Source organism: Bidens hawaiensis, unplaced genomic scaffold (genome assembly GCF_021521415.1).
Source record: "Bidens hawaiensis isolate Kalapana, Puna unplaced genomic scaffold, B.hawaiensis_p1.1 tig00074402_1, whole genome shotgun sequence".
Lineage (NCBI taxonomy): Eukaryota > Viridiplantae > Streptophyta > Magnoliopsida > Asterales > Asteraceae > Bidens > Bidens hawaiensis.
The window spans coordinates 7,034-24,392 of NW_027502892.1; the positions used below are offsets into that span (position 1 = coordinate 7,034).

The window sequence follows — 17,359 nt, forward strand, 5'->3', positions numbered from 1 at the left end:
AAGTCTGGCCTGGTGATGGTCAGATACTGAAGAGCACCGACCAACGAGCGGTACCGAGTGGGATCAGTAAAGGGGTCACCGTGAGTGGTGAAAGACTCATGTGGTGCAAGTGGAGTAGCAACAGGTTTGGAGTCTAGCAGTTCTGATCGCTGAAGGATGTCAGTTGCATATTTTGTTTGATGGAGGAATAAACCAGTATCGGTATAAGCAACTTCAAGACCCAAAAAATAGTTTAAATCACCGAGATCCTTGATAGCAAACTCATGATTGAGAGCGGATATGAAGGAATTGATTACCATCTCATTGTTACCCGTGAGAATCAAGTCATCAACATAAACGAGTAAGTACATGGCAGTGTTACCCTTCAAAAATATGAAGAGAGAAGTATCTGCTCGGCTACATAAAAACCCATAAGAGAGAAGAAAGGCGCTTAAGCGTTGGAACCAAGCGCGAGGAGCTTGTTTCAAACCATACAGTGCCTTGTTTAAACTACAAACGTGGTTGGGAAACCGTGGATTGAAAAAACCCGGAGGTTGCTCCATAAAGACTGTCTCAGATAGATTGCCATTAAGAAAGGCATTTTTTACATCCAACTGACTGTGAAGAACAGCAATGGAAAGAACAATACGCACCGTTGAGGCCTTGACAACTGGACTGAAGGTGAGCGAGTAATCGAGTCCGGGAATTTGGGTAAAACCTTGAGCAACAAGATGAGCCTTAAATCGTTCAACGGACCCATCGGAATGATACTTGGTGCGAAAAACCCATTTAGAACCAACGACGTTGTTGTCCGGGGGACGCGGGTACCAACGTCCATGTGTTATTATGATGAAGAGCATCCATTTTGTCTTGCATGGCAGCGACCCATCTTGGATTTTTGGCAGCTGATTTATAACCACGAGGCTCAGACACAGATGAAAGGGCAACGTGTAGTGGGTGGGTTGCCAAGGAAGCAAGATCGGCAACGTGCTTAGGTTTGAAGATTCCCGATTTCGCCCTTGTGGTCATTGGGTGAGTGGAGGTAGTTGTGGTATTGTTTGGTGCGTACTGGGTAGAATGTGAGCTGATGTGATCAGTCGAGTTGGGTTGAGCGGATGGGTTAATGGGATGGCTTGGGCTTGAAGGAGGCATGGTTGGGCCGGATGTGGAGGCTGAAGAGTTGGGAAGTGGCTGGGCATGAGGTTCAATGTTTTAGGCTACAGGAGGTTGGTAGTCATTTGTTTGGGCTGTAGGGATTTGTGAGGGATGATTTGGCTGAGGGTTTTTGGTAAAAGTTGTAATAGGACATAATTTGCAAAGTGGGTTGGAAACAGCAGTGGGAGATGGTGTGATAATCAAGGTGGGTGTCGGCATAGGCTTAGGTGATTGACCAGAAATATCATCCAAAAAATGAGTTATGTGGAGAGTATTAATGTCGGTTGTTTGTTGTCCTTTAAATGGAAAAACTGTTTCATTAAATATAGCGTGCCGAGTAATATAAATCCGAGATGTTGAAAGATCAAGACACCGATAGCCTTTATATTGTGTACTATAGCCGATAAAGACACATGGAATACTACGTGGTTCAAGTTTGTGCTTAGAGTAGTCACGTAGAAATGGAAAAACTTGACACCCATATGTCCGCAAATTAGCATATTGAGGTAATTGAGAAAAAAGTATGACAAACTGAAAAATTTTTCTTGTTTTTTCAGACACCCATCGCGACTTGACTCAAATTTTCGGGACGAAAATTCTTTCAACATGGGAATGATGTGACACTCGTCAATTTCAGGTTAACTCCGTTAATCCAAACTCCGTCAATTCAAACTTAAGATCACTTGATCTATAACGCACATCTCATTACATTTAAACTAGGGTTTTAAATGACGCTTGACAATCACTACACATGTAGTCTTTCGGGATTGCACCGAAACGCAAACGAGTTGACGCAAACCATTGGTGAATAAACGAAAAACATCCAAACAATAATTATTTGATAATTATGTGTTAGGCTTACGTGCTATTTGATAATATTGTATAAAACATTAACTCAAGATGCAAACAAGTTAGTTATGCTAGAAAAGTAATAATTAGAAGTTGAGGGGCCTTGGTGTAACATATTATTATTAATATTAATACAAAACCCTAACCTCTTCCCTCTCCCTCACAACCGATCGCCCCCCCTCCCCTTGCTCCCTTGGCTGCCGTCAACATACACACACATACACACAAGGATTTTTCAAGTTTGTTGAAGAATTAAAGTGCTAGGAAGGTATAAACAACTATTCTATGCATTCTATATGGTTAATTTTGATTTTTAATGGGTTAATCCAAAACCCTTAGTCACGAAATTGACGAGTAAGATGAACTAGGGTTTGATTTTATGCTTGATGATGATTGCTAATGAAATTGATAACTAGTTGCGTTATTGTTGTTTGATAATCACTTGTTCTTTGATTTAAACTTTCAAGAAAGACCCTAACTATGTATGTAATGTGAGATTTATATGCATGATTGGTAAATATGGTGTCTAGAGTGTTATATGTATGGATTATGGTTCATAGATTGTTATTATAATGAGTTTTGATGTAAACTGGTACTGGACAGATTGTTAAGTTTATGTTTAGACGACTGTAACTGAATGTTAATGTGGTAATTGGTCGAAATTCTTAACACTACAGTGTACTAGGTTGAGTCTAGTTTCTATAAAGTCCAATTTTGTAATTTTTGGACGTGTAAAAGTTAACTTTTATTATTTTACAAAACTGAAGTGCAAATCTGAATTGTGAGACCTGCTGTTGGGCTGTTTTTTAATTATCATATCTCATGAACTACAAGAACAAAATGGTTGGTTCCACTTCTGGAAGTTAACAGGTTGAGTTAAGAACCTAACCCAATTGGTCTTGCATTAATTGGATTTTTCATTTAACGGGAATAACAAATAACATTCTGTTGCGCATGATTTTGACTGCTGTGAGTTTAGTGTAATGTTTTGATCATTGTGAGTAAACTATGTGGAATAAAAATACAATAAAAATAGTTCTGGAAACCTAACTCATACATTATTTTGTGACGATTTTTGGTGAATTAATTGATATGCTATGATCTGTTGAATAGAGTAATCTTTCAAGTAGAATTCTGTCTTGATAAAACTAGTTGCTGAACTATGTGAAAATACATGAAACATGCTTGTTGTTAAATAATTGCTACGTTTATGACCAAATTGCCCTTGTGGGGATAATTGCTAGTAATGTACAATATTAATACATGATATGTAAATAGTTGTTCACACATGTAACGTATCACCAATGTGCTTGTTGAGACACACACAATTCACCAACGAAACACGAAACGTATCTTGTGCATAGGTGTTATGTGCCGAGTCTAGAGACTCGATAGTAGTTCCAACACTTAGAAAATCTCATTTGTTGTTTTATAACGCTAGTGAGGATTTTCTGTGACGCGCATCACTTGGGTGACTTGTTTTATTGAATTCTTCGCAAACAGTGAGTTTCACGTTCCCCTTTTAACTCTTTTAAACGCTTTTTCACTTGGGGGAGAATACATACTCCGAAACGCTTTTAGATTTTATTATTTAGTTATATATCACTTGTAAAGGCTAAGTGGCAAACGAAACAACAAAAGTCCTTCATACACATCGAACCGTTTAGTATTGGATAATAGCGAGTCACTGTTGAGTAGTACTACTGGGTTTGACAAACCCCACCCAACGCTAAACTCGACTGGAGGTCGAGTGGGTGTAATCTTGGCTAACACATTACCATGGTCGGGATAGACCTGGTGGCAAGGCAAATGATAAACAGTCAGCTTCGGTGTCGAACACTTAGTAATACTTGCTTTATAGTCTAGCTACCTATAGATATATAATTGATTTAACACTATCTGGTAACGCAAACGCAAAACGCAAAACGCAAAACGTAAACGCAAACGCTTTATTTTATATAAACTTGTGAACTCACCAACCCCGTGTTGACACTTTTAGTATGTTATTCTCAGGTAGCCGAGGCGGGCGCGGTATAGGATCATGCATTACTTTGAACGCTATTGTTTATGCAAACTTGTTTTTAAACTGTTATTAATTGGGTTTTTAAGTAGTCCTGCGTGACGCAACACTTGGTTTATGGTTTTACGCTTCCGCACTTATTTACACTTAAATTGTTTTCGTGGTTTGAAAACTTTATTTATGGTTTGATTATAACTAATGATTCCGATCCTGTTAGTTCACACCCTCTGACGGTAAAACTCCGTTAGTGGATTTTGAGGGTGTGACAAAAAGGATCTCAAATGGCGACTTGTTATCTAATGTTGGGGTAGGCAAGCGGTTGATGAGATAAGTAGCCGAAGTGAAGGCTTCAACCCAATAAGACACCGGAACACCGGAACACTTGCATTGATGAGATAAGTAGCAGAAGACTATCATTCTTCTCAACGCATCACTCACGGAAGAATCGGCTGCAGAGGTTCTCGGGATTTCTAGTGCTCACCTGATATGGGTGACTCTTGAAAGTGCCTATGCAAATTCATCTATTGAACATGCTCATTCCCTCCGTGACAGCCTTCGCGTACTCACAAAAGGCTCCTCTTCTGTCATCGAATTCGGTAAGAAATTCAAAACTGTTTGCGATCAGCTTGCAGCCATCGGTCAGCCAGTATTGGAACTTGACAAAGTTCACTACTTTTTATGTGGTCTCGGGCCCTCGTTTGAAAAATTTTCCACCACAATACGAGCCATAAAACCAGCCCCTCCCTTTCGCGATCTTCTTTCTCAAGCAGAGAGCCATGAGCTCTTCCTTCAATCCATACACGGTTCTGGAACCTCTGCTGTTGCATTCCATGCTCAGGAAGGACGATCATCTTCCTCTCGGGGTCATTACCGTGGCAAAAAACAGTGGCCGTGGGGGTCATTATAACCGTGGGAATGGCTTTCAAAATCGTGGGGGTCACTTTAACCGTGGTGGTGGCGGCAGGTATCAAAACAGGAAATTAAACCCCTGCCAGTTATGTAATAAGACAGGTCACTATGCGAACAATTGCCCGAATATTCAATCATATGCCACTGTTTCGGCTACCACTGATGAAGCATTGGCTAAAGCCTTCCACGCTCAATGCCATGTCACTGCTAATTCTTCTACATTCTCAATCTCCATCTCTATAATTACATTAAAACACTATCTTTTCTCTCTCATTTTTAATTAAATAATATTTTTTTATACTTTTATTATTACATTTTCTTTTTCACCCACAATCACTTTAAAAAAAACCATCAAAAAATTATAGTGGTGTACAGTGTGTTTCTTCAAATTTAACCATGAACAGTAACATTTTCTCTCTACCCTCTCACAATCACTTTTAACCATCTCTAAAAAAGGAAGAACCCTCTCATATAGCTTGAAGAATTGATTGGGAATGCTCTAAGATGTAAATTTTTGCACTATTATTCGATGAACTTGCTATTTTCTTTGAATTGGTCCATATAACTGTTGAAAAATTAGAATATGGTGAATGGAGATTAATTAGAATAATTAATATTAAACTTTTCATTTGGTCATAAAACTCTTGAGTAGAGCCTTTTGATGACAACTAATTAGTTTTTATTATATTATTAAATTTCTAATTAAGTGAGACTTTACTCATTCTTAACTCTTTTATATATAATAGGCTATATGCCTCATTTGAAAGATGCTAGAAAAAAATAAAAGCTAAAAACCTCAAGGAAAAATGCATGCATGCATGAAGAGTTATTAGTGAAGAAGAAAGCTTTAAAGAATTATATGTTGGAAACCTATAGAGATGAGTTTCTCTACTTGATTCCTGTACCATTTATTCTATTTTTCTACAAGTTCTAACACTATTTACTTGATGTAACCTCGGGCGTGTGGATATCTCCGGCAGTACAAACTGTTTCGGCTGTTGTACCCTGGGAGATATACGCGTTATCTTATGCAGAGACGTGAAATCCATTTTAAGGGAAGCGTGTTGAACACGTGCCTCAGCCTTAACCGTTAACTTTTGTTTTGTTCATTCTTGCAGCCAAAGAGACTACTAGAAGCCGTTGTTGTGATAAAAATTGAAAGTTTTATTTTCAAATTATTGTCAAGGAGATTAAGAAGATGTAGCTGAATAACAAGTTGAAGACTTTATCATATGAAATTATTGAGTTGAATCATTTAGCATATTTGTTATGGGTTTCATTATTTATTTTATTTTGTATTACGGTATTTGTACTAATTATTTTCTCATGTTAATAACGAGAGTATCGTTATTATTTGTATTATTTTAATATAAAAAGTGACCCATGTTCCTGCAATAACATCCCTAACGAAAATTTGTATATTCGTTACTGGCACTACATATTATGAAAAATATCTGCAAGAATACACCGGCAAGCATAACACATATATATAGGTAGTCAACTAGTCATGAACGCATATGTATGTATAATACGTGTGGATGAAATCGAGCGTTAGGAACATCCAAATTGATTAAAATCAACCCTGGCTACAAAAGTGAACTTGAGTGAAAACATTATCGTTCATCATACAAACCGTAAAAGATGCGGAAAAGTATACAATTTAAAAGATAACTCATTTAAAATCTTTTCATGATTTTCTCACTTTGTGTTGTAGTTTTATAATGATATAATTACATTAAATGGATCTTTGATTTGAATATATAATTATATACTCTCATGTGATTTTTCTTTTTGTTTCCTTAAACAAGAAAGTTTTTTCTGTTCTTTTCTATATTTGCTTTCTTGAATTTGGATCCACCCCCAATTATCCGGGTAAGTCTTTCTAAGACGGAATTTCAACTGTCTGGACTGATTTTGACGCTCCAGGCTTGACTCATCCAAAAACATTATCAAGGAAAAAACCAACCACTATGGGAAAATCCCCTTGAGTCAGGTTTCAAACTTTAGACCTCAAAGTCCCAAGTCTTAGCCATCACCCAATATTATGGGATAGGGATGAGCGGGTACAGGTTCATCCCGTACCGGTACCGATTTTCCAAAATTCTTGGTACCGGTACCGAAACGTTTGGTTCGTTACTGATACAATACCGGTATTGATAGCAAAATTCAGAAAATACGGGTACCCAAAACTCTATACTTGCATGTTTTGTTTGTTCCTATCATTATGAATGAACTAGAAAGCCAACAACTAGTTAAGCAAGAAAGTAATCACGTGACCAATTTCCGGAAAAGCTAACGGCGGAAGAAAAGCCCATGTGAAGGTCTATGATTCCTTTAATCAAAGTCAACATTCGGGGCCCAACTCTATCTCCATGTTTTTATAGTATTTAATTTTTCTTTTTTGTTATTTTTATAAATAAATAAAATAAGAGACACACTGACCAATCATACAAGACTTGAGGAATTTTTATCACCGATTTTAGTCGAATGAGAGTACATTAGATCTCTTATAGCAAGTAAGGTTGGGTGATTAAATTATATAGTAGAAAGGATCGGAGTCCAGTAATGTGACATTATGTATGTTGTGAAGTTAAATGAAGACCGAGAGAATGATATTCGTGTAGCGAGTTCCCAACTCTTTAGATGCAATGAGTGATGAGAAACATCAATATGAAACACGAGTTATACTACTTGATGAGTAAGGTAACCCGTCCTACAATCAACCCAAAGACCATGAACAAGCCCGACCCTCATATTTGGGCCCAATCGAAGTTTCCCGATGGCCCATTCCTCTTGCTTCAACCCGGAACCAACGCTGCAACGGGAGCAGTCATGTCCAAGGGCAGTATTGTCTAAAGATGTCATAACAGAGAAAGAACCCGGGGACCTTAACGTTTTTGCTATATAGAAGACAAAAGGGAATTGGAAGGAGGCACATCACACATTGAATACTTGAAATATTAACTCTTGTATATATACATAATTTCATACAAACATTTACTCTCCAATCATAAGCCCTCATGACTTCATCCATAAGAGAAGAAGATCGATCACCCTCAAGAACACGACGCCTGAAGAAGACTTAAGACCCTTCGGATCCAGGCTTCTACACTACTATTATGAACTTGGCATTAGACAAGTTGTTACCAAAATTTGAAGATGCTTTTTAAGGTTCCAAATGCCTTATCATGATGTTGTACAATGTACATGCGACCTTAACATAGTATTGAAAGAGAAAAATGTCACTCTTAATATGAGTCATCAATACTCGTCCCTTCTATGTTGTGCTTGTTTAGAATAAAGATGAAAGCTAGAGACTTTGCATTGATTATAGGAAGTTAAACGATGCAACAGTTAAGGACCAGTTTCCTATACCTTGAATATTGTTAGATTTTCCTTAATTTGATTCTCGTGGACAAGAATCCTTAATAAAGGGCGAGCAATATTGTTACAATAAATATATTAGTTTAGTCACAATAGTCAAAATGTTAGAGTAGGCTGGTCCTTTGTACATGTGAGATGCTATGAACAAACCATTAATCAATTGAGCTACCTAGCTAGTATTCTCTCTATTTGTATTCTTCTACCAATCTACCCTAACAAAATGTGAATCATACTTTAACCAATTACTAGTAAAGTCATGACAAGGCAGAAGGGTGGTTACACATAGTAGATTATTTATGATTCGATTTGAACGGGTGAAACTCGTTGAATCAGTCATTTGTTTTGATTTCATGGGTGGTGATTTTTTTTAGATGTGAACTAATATGTTGTAATGTTGCAAACTTAGTTTTGAGTTAACCAACTTCCCTAAAAGTTACCTGTTTATAGAACCTAAAGTCCAAACCGTAAAAACCTAACCGTAGTCACTGCTTTGGTTAGAAATTAAAAACAGATAAGACTCACGCTTTAACAGAACATAACACCCCTAGCAAGCCCAGATAATACAGTTAACTTTATATGAACCTGAAGTGTTTCAAACTTTCAGTCATATTTCTTTGTGTTTACCAATTTTTATCCCATGATTATCCCTTTATGTATACACTAAGTCAACCAAGAATCACAACTTAAGGTCTTTAATCCCTTTAAGCAACCCAATAAACTAACAAATAATCCAAATACACAAAACCTACATAATAAACAACAAAGAGTGCTGACAGATGGAAGAAATAACCTTAACTCTGATATTCATATATCTATTAAAATTTCAAACAAGTTTATTACAAGAAATCATGCAAAGATGCAACTAAAGATGCCAAGACAAGCTTAAGTTCCAACCTCACACTAGATTTCAAGCATATAATCACATAATCAATAATGTAGATATCCAATAACGGTAAAACCTTGCATAATTACATAATTATAAAGCCACCTTACACGCCATGTTTCTCTTGATACGCGGAATTGGAGTATAAACTAAGGGAACCGCCTCTCGAGTATGTGTTCTGAGTTCTGTATGCTGAGTCAGCTTTCGGGATTCCACATATGAAATACATATTGAAAACGCTTGTAGAGGTGACAATGATGCGTTGTACTCGATTGAAAATATACCTTCCTTCAATGAAGAGAGGCTGAAAATTGGTCTTTTGCTCTCAACTTCTCCCTGTAAATTAATTATGTAGAAAATAAGTATATTCACAAACATATTATATAAATTTTAATAATTTATTAAAATTTCATACCTTAAAGAAAAGGTCAAATTGGCCTGATCTTGATCCACTGGACTGCATCTGCTTAGAAAGGGTTCTTAACCTGCAACCGACATCCCAACCTCCACAATCACACGTCCCACAGGACCGCCACCGGTCAACCAATGGTGAAGGTAGGCCTTTACTCGCTACACCATGACTTCCACCAGGTAGGATAACCGTTGTGTCAAAGCTTTCTCGGTTAATATCACCATTCATGTTTCTTGAAAACTTCACAACAACAGCTTCCAATTCTTCTAGTGGCTGCACATTTGCATTCACAGAAAATAAAACAAACTCCCGAGTGTCGAAACGAGAATTTGAAACCTTCATTTGAGCTGTTATGTTAGGCACATAGTTGTGATCTTTACTTTTGTTACCATTAGATAACCAACTTATATTCTTTTTCTTTACTTCATGGACCGTGAAAAACGTGTAAAGCGAGTTTTTGTTATTTTCTTTCACCGTGGCTGCAAGTATTTCCATGTTGTTTTCAACTGCAAATGTGAATAAAAGACGGTCATTTTTAACCGTCATCTGAAAAAGAGCTTGTTTTCTTGATGATGATGCTGATGAAACATCATCAGCTCTAATTTCCTTAGTGAAATCAAGTTTCACTCGTGCTTTTGTTCTAGAATCTTGATGACACGTCTCCTTTGATGGGAATATTGGGTCTAACAACCTGCTTAACGGGCTCGAATGGGCCCGTTTGCTATCTTTATTTGAAGTTTGAGAAACCGAAGAATCAGGTCTTTCTGTACCAGATTTAAGGCTAAAGCTAAACCGGCGAAGAGGCGATATACTTCTAGGTTTTAACTCGCTTTTGCAAGGCGTTTTTGATATTATGAACGAATTCGGATGATTGTTATTATTAACAGACTCATCTTGGATCTTCAACTTCCCCTTCACACATGATTGTTTTGGGAAATCATCAGAATAATGAAGCTTTTTAACAACTTTTGAACATGATTGGATGCGTGGAGTTAAGACTTCTTCTTTAGATGAAGCTTTACTAGATCCAGGAGATGATTCATCAGCTGAAAACAACGAAGAAGAGCATGTGCTAGACGGTGAATACTTGTTGCTTTTAACAGAACCGTGTTTATGATGTCGAGTTTGCCATTTCTCTAAACGGGCCCAGTCCATGACACCAAAACTTAAACCTCGATCTTGAACCGGTTTTCGCCGTTCAAGATAACTCGGTACATGTTTCATGTGCTTGACTATTTCTTTAATCTCCATAGTTTTTTGCTTCTGGTCAAAGTTTGTAACTTTGGAACGAAATCTTTCCAATTCGAATTTGCCTCGCAATGTGGCTCGGTTTGATGAAGGATCACCCGTGTTTTAGTGTTCTTTCAACAAAACTTCACATGCAAAGCAATTGAAATTGTGCTACATTCATTAAAGATTCCCTGATAATGATAAAGATTTGAAATCAGAAACATTAAGCAAATTCAACTTCTTTTCATACAAATTATAAAACATATAGAAAAGGAACAAAAGAAGAAAAGTATGATTCAATTCAGAAGATATGAAAGTTACATTCTTTTAAGCTAAAATTACCAATCACACTAAACAGACAAAAAAGCTTCAATAAGCTGTATCATAGGTTATCCCAAGATGCTAAGTTGCATATCAAAGACAAGCTACACGAGAACAATTACAAAAAAAGGTACTGAAAATGAGAATCTGGACTCCTAATGAATCAATAATTGGATATGGGTGTAGAAGATAAGATGATATTATTACTGCATCTCAAGAAACCTATAAACAAGATTCCCTGATGATGAAAAAGAAGCATGCACAACAATTCAAAACAAGATTTTGAATACTGAACCTGTGATTAAGACAGGGGAAATAGAAACAAAAAAGCAGGAAAAATAATTGAGTTGAGAGAGTAAAAAAATGAAGGGGATTTTGACTCTTTGCGCACATTGCTTCAGTGTTATGTCATCATAAAATATTCTCTGAATGAATTAGCAAGCATAAACACTAAAGTAGACTCATACCCATGTAGTGATTCAACTTCAAAAGCCATAAAAAGTGGTTCTTTGACCATAAAACCTGCAAACAAAAAGTTTTTAAGAATTCTATTCTATCTTCTCTCTAATGCTTGTGGTGATAATAATAATAACAGTAATAATAATTGAAAGATTCTCAGTTTTCTTTCAGAACCACTAAAAAACATAAGAGCGGGAATCAATATCAAGAACACGAAACAAATACCGCGACTTCAATCTTTTTCAATAAAAATATCACGTGGTAAATCAACAAACCTCATAGTGATTTCTCTTACACCTTCAAGTTCACCTACTATGGTACCTGAATGAATGTGATCTCCACAATACACACACATTTTAAGAAAAAACTAGTTTTATTGTAATTAAGAAAATAACTCAAAACCCGATTACAATAACTCGAAACCGACCCACTCGACCCAACCCGACACCGTTTTGTGTTCGAGTGAGAACTACGTCTAACAAGCAAAATAATCAGCAACTTGTATACTCATTGAAGCATTTCGTGGAACACTTACCATGCAATGCCTGTGAAAATAAAGAAAAGCCCGGGGAAAAGTTTTCTTTTTCTCCAAAAGCTCAAAATAATGGATAGAAAAAGTGGTGTTTGTGTGTGAAAAAGTTGAGATAAATCTATAATATATATAATACATCGAATAAGGGCAAATTAAGACACTCATTTTTAAGTAATTTACAACACTTAAAGCATGAGATACATGTGTTAGTAAGGATAAAAATGTCTTTTAAACACAATCCATTCAACTTACAAGTTTGGTCCTTCATCTTTAACCATATTATGTTTTTAATTTAACTTGTAAACTAACTTCCCACCCATGTTTAATAAACGACTATAGCCTTTTCATACGTCAATATTTTTATAAATAAATTGCATCATAAAAACGAGCATTTTATTCTCTTTAATTTGGATATGATATTGTTGTAATTTTTTTTTCATTTTAAATAAATTAAAATGTTACGTAGGGGTGTTCAGTGTCGGTTTTGATGGTTTTTTAAGTTAAACTTGTGAGTCCAACTGTTAATACTGTTTTTTTGTCGTCCAAAACCAAACTCAACCATCGAAAGTTGAAACCGAATCATTACTAACGACATGGTTCCAGTTTGGTTTCACAGTTTAAACTTTAATAATAAATTTAGTTTAAAATAATTAATAATTTAAATGTACCATCAAGTTTAACTAAAAACCAACATAATATGATACTTGAGATGATCAAAAATAAAAAATGATAATTTTAGCCACATAAATGGTAAATATTAATGGAAGATCTAGGATGTGAAATAATAACAACAGAGGTTACAAAAGGAATCATATTGCAATTACGTTAATTTACAGTCTTTTCTGGTTTCATATGGCCGGTTGCCGATATAAACCGCGAACCAATCGTTCACTACTTTTTGAAAATTTTGAAACCGACCAACAAACCGAAAGTAAAAAAGAAAAAGAAAAAAGAAGTCAAACCAATGATCGATTTAAATGATTTCAAGGTTTTAACCGAACCATAAACACTTATATTGTACGCGATTAACAGGTTCAAACACCAGCTGCATCGCGCGGGCACCCGTCTAGTAGATAATAATAAGGCTGAGTGTAGTGGGCGTGGGCTCGGGCGACAAAGGGGCGAAATTGGGCGCAAACACCGCCCCCCGAGCGATATGTGGGCGAAAAGGGGCGGGGGCGGGTTGTTTTTGTCGCCGTGGAAGAAGAAATATTATTATTTTATTACATGTTGTGTGTGTGTATATATGTATGTGTATATGTATATATGTTGTGTGTGTGATATATATATATGTATATGTATATGTATATATGTTGTGTGTGTGAATGGATCTTGCAAGAAGTGATATTACAACGAGAAGTACGAGAAGTGAATGTATAACTCCATTTATCCCTAATTTCACTCCATTTCATATGATGTTACAAACATATATGTAGGTTGGTTGTATTTATGACTTAATTATACAATTAAACCTACCTACAAACATAGAAAATGTACCGAGCCACATTCAAACCTATGTACCTACACACATACAAACATACATAACCAATTGGTGTCTAGCTGGGTTGGATAAGGCTTGGGCTTTCCTATGGGAGGTCTCAAGTTCGAATCCCACTCCGGGCGGCCTTGAGGTACCCGTCACCAATGAAGTTCTACTAAGACAGGGAAGCCGTAGTGGCGTGGGTTCGATCCTGAGGGTCGGCCCAGATCTGTCGCGGACTAAATGGAGGTGTTTTACCGGCGTCATACCTCTTGCGGGGTGGGGTGATGGGTATCCAAATGGGTACCGGGGTAAGGGTTCCCTCCTCCAACCCCTTTTTTTTACAAACATACATACACATATTCAAACATACGTACACATATACAAACATACGTACCTACACACATACATATGCACCTACACAACACACCTACACATAAGAAATGGAGTGAAATTAGGGATTAATGGAGTTACACCTTCACTTCTCGCTGTAAAAAAACTTCTGAAATGATCCAATACCGGTATGTATATATGTATATATGTGTATATGTTGTGTATGTATATATATGTATATATGTTGTGTATGTGTATATATATATGTATATATTTATATGTATATATGTATATATGTTGTGTGTGTATATATATGTATATATGTATATATGTTGTGTGTGTGTATGTATATGTATATGTATATGTATATGTATATGTATATGTACCAACCGAGCCAACCGAGCTACAGTATATGTTTTTTTTTTATATTTTTAGTTAGGTATTTTTTTGTATTTCTTTTTAATTTTAATGCATTTTTATTTAATTATTTGAAGAAATTGGTTTTTATTTGATTAGTTTAATTATAAAAAGAAAATAATAAAAAAAGATACTGTGGGCCCAACTTGTAGCCCCTACACCATTACACCCCAAAAACAAATTCGCCCCTTTTGCTGACTGGGCGCCACGTGTCACAATTCGCCCCCAATTGTAGCCCCTCCACTACACATAGCCTAAGAGAATATTATTGTATGTGTGTGAAAGTGGTTTACATGGTTTGGAAGTCAGTTGTTGTGTAGATGGGTGTCAGAAAGAGTGATCGGACGGCTGACGGACGAGGAGATATTCGCGGGTGAATCATGTGAAAACAGAAAAGATTGGATGGGTGATTCATGTGGGACCTACTCATGACTAATAAGATTGATTGTTTTTATTAGACCATGTGTAGTCATAATGCCTCACCCTTATGTATTATGCGTCATATGGCATCCAGTCAGAATTATCATTTTTAGCAAAAAGAAGGTGTAGTCATAACTCCTCTTGGGCATTTTGCGTCACGTGGCGCTCAATCACTTTTACACTAGTATTAATTCTTCTATAAAACAACAGCCGGTAAGATCTTATGTTCCATTTAAAGCAAGAAATAAAAAAGAAAAAAAAATAATAATAACTAAACAAGTTCATTTATGCTACTGACATTTAATTAAACACTTGGTAGATATAAAACCATTAACATTTAACAACAAAAACCAGAACAAAACGAACCAAATAAAGCGCATAACTTCTCGAGAACAAAGCTTTCTTCCAAGTCTGATCAGCAAACATGAGCGCCCTCCGATACTCTCTGCATATAGAATGCGTCTTCTGTAACATCCTAAATATTATAATGTTAAGTTATAATATTAAATAAAGTTTTCATTAAGTTTTCGTGTGTTAAATAAATATTTTAGTATTAAATAAAGAAAGTTACGTTTAGTGATTTCGCGTCAATAATTAATAAAGAAAGGATCATGGACTTAGATTAATCAAGATGGGATTATGGATGAGATGGGCTTAGGGTCCATGGGCCTTAGGAGTATAAATACTCCCTTAAACCCTCCTAAAACCCTAAATCCCCATTTCCATCATTCCATAATCTCTACACACTCAAAACACACACACATACTACCATATACACGACCGAGAGAGAGAGAGAGAGAGAGAGAGAGAGAGAGATCCGAGGCCAAACGAACGCTAGTTGGTGATTAGATCGTTATTATACAAGCTATATACAAGATTTAGAGTTCATAAACAAGCTAACCAAGACCAAACGAACACGTAAAGGTATGCCTTTTATCTTTAAAGTTTACGTTTTTATAAACGGTTAGTCTTGAAACTTGAATATAAAATGGATCGGCTATAAACGAACCTTAAAGTAATGAACTTGATGATAAAAAGGACCAAACGAACCTCCGGTTAGGAACGGCTCGTTTAAAAGAACCCTTGATCTAGTTTTGAGCATTTTAGCCATAAAGATCAAACTTTATGATTCGTTCGAGTCAAGTTTGGGCCGCAATCGGTCTAGGGAACGGTTGGGGCTAACGCCGAACCATGATAAGCGAATTAGGGTCACGAAATGCTTGTTTTGGATGATAAAACGAACAATGGCAGCAGCAGCTCGCTACAACAAACTTGCTGATTAAGTTCGCAACTGGTTAAGTTCGCTGTTGATTAAGTTTGTTGCTGGTTAAGTTCGTTTAATGCTAAGTTCGCTTAATGTTAAGTTCGCTTAATGTTAAGATCGCTGACTGTTAAGTTTGCTTAATGATAAGTTCGCTTAATGTTAAGTTCGCTTAAGTTAAGTTCGCTTGGGTTATGTTCGCGTAAGTAAAGTTCGCTTAACATGTATGTTCACTTACATTTATATCCGCTCATAAATACAAGGTAACGAATCAGATAGCAAATCAGACTTAATTCTTTATGAAGAATGAGTTAACGAATTAGAAAAATAATTTAAAATTCTAATGAAAAATGTGTTAAGACAGTTAATAGAAATAAAATTTTTCCAAGCTGACCTAGCAGCTTAACCCCAGCCAGAGGCTCTGCCCCTTGGACCCTGCTAGGGGCTGCCGCCCCTAGAACCCCGCTGCCAGGGCGTGCCCCCGGACCCCCGTTCGTTGAGGGTAATAACTAAAGTAGAAACATGATATGAGTAGCGATAGTTAATTAATACGTGTAATTGCTATACATTTAGTCGTGCACAACTCAAGAAAGGGATTTCTATTAACTTTGAACGTAACCGCATTCAGGTGAGTTTCTAGCCCCATGTCCTTGTTATGTTTTCAGGGCTGTGTGCATACTCGATGTGATAGTTAATACACTTACCTTAACTGGTAAGTGTATGCCTTGTATGGTTTATATGTTATGTATGTATATCTTAAATGTGAATGAAAGCTTGTTGGTACGTGAACGATCTTCGGAGATTGCACGTGCTATCAAGGTGCTTTCAGCCGAGATCGCCCTTCGGTAGTTGCCCTCCTCGCCCCATTCAATAGAAAGTTGACTTACACGCCTTACTTGATAGGAGGTTACAACGCCTATTTTCAAGCTTATAAAAGGAATTGCTTCTATTCACTTTAAAGAGCGTCTCTCCTGTCCGGCTCGATATGAACAAGGTAGGCTGGTAGGTGGGTAGGCTTATATCCGACTAGTAGGATATGCAGTTCTCCCCTTAGCCTTAGGGCAGGCACGAAATCAATTAACATCTTCTAAAGAAAAGAGGACGACTTAAGACAGCAAGAACGGCCAAAAGAAGTAATCAAGGCAACGCGCGCTCAATCCATCTATCCTGTCTGATTGAGAAAGTCTTTAGGTTCCAGAGTTCCGACCTATAAAGGAGTGAAACCGCTTCCAAAGACTCAACGATAGGGTAGGCCGTAGTGACTACTCAGATAGAAAGCTTCGGAGGAAGCTTTCTATCTTGCTTTCTCCTCCGC

The 17,359-nt window shown here is 36.7% G+C and overlaps 1 protein-coding gene across 1 annotated transcript; it reads right to left on the bottom strand.

Moving 5' to 3' along the window:
- Nucleotides 1-8,995: 8,995 nt before the first annotated feature.
- On the bottom strand, nucleotides 8,996-10,986 carry LOC143606332 (uncharacterized). The gene is made up of 2 exons (XM_077082134.1): nucleotides 9,595-10,986; nucleotides 8,996-9,515 (listed from the first exon to the last, which is right to left on the bottom strand). The coding sequence occupies exons 1-2, from the start codon at nucleotides 10,840-10,842 to the stop codon at nucleotides 9,273-9,275; spliced, it is 1,491 nt and encodes a 496-aa protein (XP_076938249.1). The 5' UTR covers nucleotides 10,843-10,986; the 3' UTR covers nucleotides 8,996-9,272.
- Between the last annotated feature and the right edge of the window lie 6,373 nt (nucleotides 10,987-17,359).

Excerpts from the sequence above, each read along its gene's own strand:
- LOC143606332 (XM_077082134.1), bottom strand. The coding sequence starts at position 10,842 with ATGGAGATTAAAGAAATAGTCAAGCACATGAAACATGTACCGAGTTAT. Across the intron at positions 9,516-9,594 it reads AATTTGACCTTTTCTTTAAG|GGAGAAGTTGAGAGCAAAAG; the intron begins GTATGAAATTTT and ends ATTAATTTACAG.